Consider the following 4,057-nt stretch of genomic DNA (forward strand, 5'->3'; position numbering starts at 1 on the left):
TAGTAAGCATTATATGCCCTTAACACTAATACTCAGAAGAAAATATGTGTGGCATTCAGTCCAATGCTGAAAATATATCTGTGGCATTCAGTAGGCCAATGCTGTGGTAAAGTGTGTAAAGTATGACCAAGTGTTTCTTTCTGTTCAATAGATAGAACTTTATCAATCCCCTGTAGGAGAAATTTGTTAATGTTTGTCCCTATAAAACAATAATGGTAAAATAATAAATACAAAACACGACGGTAACTGAGTAGATCAAACCGTCCAATCTGAAGGCTCTACTTAACCACTCCCCCTACTCACTTCCACCAATGCGAAGCGAACAGAACTGAGTAGGAGAGGGCGTATGGAGGTAGATTTGTGTCTTTATTATGCAATCAAAAATAATAGGTTTGAGAGCAAAACTTTCCAAACTGCAATAAAAAAATAGATTTGAGAGCAAAACTATCGACACTGCAATCAAAAAAATGTTTTATTGCAAGATAAATTAATGTGATAAAAAAAATATTAATGGGAATCCAAAAGTTTTGTTTGCAAACCCAAAAGTTTTGTTTGCAAATCCAAAAGTTTTGTTTGCGAATCCAAAAGTTTTGTTTGCGAATCAAAAAGCTTTGTTTGCGAATCCTAAAGTTTAGCTTGCGAATCCAAAAGCTTTGCTTGCTGTTGAGCTGAATCTCGTGGGCGGGGGCCTACGCCGAAAGATGTAAGACACGTCTCTATTGGCCAGTCTCGATCGGAGTGACAGCTTGGCAACATCTGAAAAGCCGCTGCCCCCCGACCGCCTCCAGAAGCAGATTGTCGGCCTGACGGACAGGGTGTTCGTTTGTGCCTCTCAATCCGCGGCGGCGGTCAACAACATCGCCCTGCTCTCCTCTGCCGTGGTCTCCTTGTCGGCTGACAGGGAGGCCTACGGGATTTTCAGGGCGCGCAAGCGCGTGCACGGGACAAGCCCATAAGGCGAAGCCTAGACGGCGTAGCCTACATGAAATAGAACTCCCTCTCTCGTTACTAACTGTGGATGTTGCCAAGCTGTCACTCCGATCGAGACTGGCCAATAGAGACGTGTCTTACATCTTTCGGCGTAGGTCCCGCCCACGAGATTCAGCTCAACAGCAAGCAAAGCTTTTGGATTCGCAAGCAAAACTTCAGGATTCGCAAACAAAGCTTTTTGATTCGCAAACAAAACTTTTGGATTCGCAAACAAAACTTTTGGATTTGCAAACAAAACTTTTGGGTTTGCTAACAAAACCTTTGGATTCCCATTAATATTTTTTTTATCACATTAATTTATCTTGCAATAAAACATTTTTTGATTGCAGTGTCGATAGTTTTGCTCTCAAATCTATTTTTTGATTGCAGTGTGGAAAGTTTTGCTCTCAAACCTATTTTTTGATTGCAGTGTGGAAAGTTTTGCTCTCAAACCTATTATTTTTGATTGCATAATAAAGACACAAATCTACCTCCATAGGCCTATGAGGCATTAATAAAATCCCGGACGATTTTGAAATTCCGACACACATTTTTTAAAAGTGTGTCAAAAAGAGGGCATGTCCGGGCAAAAGAGGACGTCTGGTTACCCTACCGTGTGGCGTGTGAGCGTGTGCATGGGTTGAATTGCGTGTGTCTCACGCCGAACGTGTGAGACTTGAGAGCCCTGTTACCGATATTATCCCGGATATTGACAGTCGCAGTTCAGCAAAAGAGGCGTAGAGGAAGAAGGGGCCCGGATGTTGACAGTAATGGTTGTGGAACTGTGCAGCGCCGTATATAACGAATGTATGAGATATGCAAATTTGATCGGACCTGACTGGAAAGTATTACCCGCCACAGTGGCGGGTGAAGTGACACAATTCACCCGCCACCATACAAATCCACCCGCAAATGGCGTGTGGCGAGTGTTAATTTCCATCCCTGACGCACACACACACGCACACACACACACACACACACACACACACACAGACACACACACACAGAACTAGCTTTCATAGCTCAACATATACGTAACTGTAGCTCAATGTTATCTTTGCAGACCTATTGAGTGCCAAACCACAAACAACAAACAGGCTGGACGGAATCAAGGCCGTTCAGATAAAAGGAAATTGTCTCCCATTAAAAGCTACATATTGGTTAAAGGCCAAGTGCTTTGGCGTGGCTGTGGGCTCATATTGGCAGACACAGCCACTAACTCCTGAACGGTCATGGTCTGTGTTACGTTGTGTTTGTTTGGGAGGGAAGCAGTGCTGTATTAGCGTGGAGGTCTTCTTTCGCGGTCTGTTGGGCACCTAATGGCCTAGGGAGAGGGGATAGGAAAGAGGACAGAGGCTTCTGGGGACATTATGGACACTCCACCTGGGCCACTACTGAAATGATTACCTACTAATGGATGGAATAGAGAATGAAATGGTTGGCTGGTATGTATTTTTTAAAGCATGTCAGCAAACCATTTAGTCTACATGACTTGGATTTTAGGCGAAAGTGAATAAAAAAACCTGGGAAAAAAAATCTTAACTGTCACTACTGCGGCATTGCTTGATTCAGCTGCACTGCATAGCAATATCTTTATCATAGCCTACATTTCTTCAGTTTTCTGTGAACAAAATATGTTTTGTTGTATTTTGATATATTCCCATTCCATAACAATTTCATATATTTTCTATGTGTGTGTGTGTGTGAGATTGAGGAGTGAAGTCACTTTCGTAGTCAGGGTGTCCCTGTCAAATAGGGTACCGGGTTTGATTCCTTATATGCCCATAACCACCCTGTGGGCGTCCTTGAGCAAGATACCTTTCCCTTACCTGCTCCCCAATAACAAGATCATCAAGGTTGCTTTGGATAGAAGTATCTTCTAGAATGACCACTACTACGCTAAATATACTGTATATGCCTAGAGGTCTAACAGTCTGAGAGCGGGCCAGACCTGGCTTGGAGTACGTCCTGTGCCGTCTGTCCGTGGATGCTGTCCAGCTGGTCCAGGTTTCGTCTCAGCTTGAACATCCATGCTGTTTCTGCCAAGCTTCCCTTCCCGCCACTGTGGTCTGTGGCCCCGCCCATTATGTCACGCCCACTCTCCTTCCTATAAGGGCAAATGCAAAGGCGTTCCACATTTGTGGAAAGGTCGCAACGTCCGTATGAGAAAAGTCAGGTTTATATTTTGATCATTTATGCATATTTATGTTTCACGATGTTTGTATCCAAACTGAACTGAGCTATTCATAGAAACTGTATAAAGGAATTTGGGAGGATTTTGCTATATTTTTTAAGGTCCATATCAGAAACATATCCTCACATCAGAAATACTGTAGTTTTTAATACTGTTTAACCTTTTATTAGGAATGGGGAGAGGTAGAGAGATCGATAGATGGGAGAGAGTTGTGCAATTGTTGAAATTAAGTTGAAAGACACTCACTCAGACACATCCTCCGGCCACAGAAACTCATCAGAAGACTCATAGTCCCTGAAGGTCGCTTCACCTTTCTCCTCCCCTTCAAAATAAAAGCCCAGAGGGTTAGAGCTCAGCATGCAAAGCACAACAAACATTCTCTGGTTGTGCACCGAGCAGAAACACAACATGCTGTAATATAAGTGTAATATAAATCGGAGAATCGGTCATGTTCAACAGTAACTTTCAGTGAATCTTCCTATAAATCACTTTGGAGTTAGCAAGTTACATTGTGATTTAAAAAAACAAACAAAATGTTGTCGGTTACCCCCAGTATCCTCGACGCTCCACGGGGAAGGGTTGCCAGGTGTGGAGGACATATTCGTTCTTCCTTTTGTGTAATATCACATCAATGAATATGTTGTAAAAAATACAATATCAACGTTTTCCTAGACGTGTTGTTAATAGTTATGTTAATACTGTTCATATAGACTTTGTCCATCGAGCAGGTAATCCCGCTTGCCAAGTTAACGTTACGTCGCAAATACAAATGTATATATTCAATATAAAATGACCTAGTATTGGCTCAAATCCGTTTTACAGTACAACTTTTCAATATATTAAAGATGCAGGTTGACTCCTCTCCTCGAGTTTGATTGTTAAGTCGCTAGTCCG

General features: G+C 42.4%; 1 protein-coding gene across 2 annotated transcripts in view; it reads right to left on the bottom strand.

Moving 5' to 3' along the window:
* The window catches only part of cfap74 (cilia and flagella associated protein 74), a 48,198-nt gene extending 44,141 nt beyond the window's left edge, over window positions 1–4,057 (bottom strand). Inside the window, exons 1-4 of one of the 2 annotated variants that reach the window (XM_030367855.1) lie at window positions 3,958–4,057; window positions 3,711–3,773; window positions 3,410–3,485; window positions 2,921–3,076 (exon numbers count right to left, since the gene is read on the bottom strand). In XM_030367855.1, the coding sequence (XP_030223715.1) occupies window positions 2,921–3,076; window positions 3,410–3,485; window positions 3,711–3,762 (284 nt within the window). In that variant the 5' untranslated portion in view covers window positions 3,763–3,773; window positions 3,958–4,057. Of the gene's footprint in view, window positions 1–2,920; window positions 3,077–3,409; window positions 3,486–3,710 lie in introns of both variants that reach the window. The other variant, XM_030367847.1, reaches the window with a different exon arrangement.

This window comes from Gadus morhua, chromosome 1, assembly GCF_902167405.1.
Source record: "Gadus morhua chromosome 1, gadMor3.0, whole genome shotgun sequence".
NCBI classification, from domain to species: Eukaryota; Metazoa; Chordata; class Actinopteri; order Gadiformes; family Gadidae; genus Gadus; species Gadus morhua.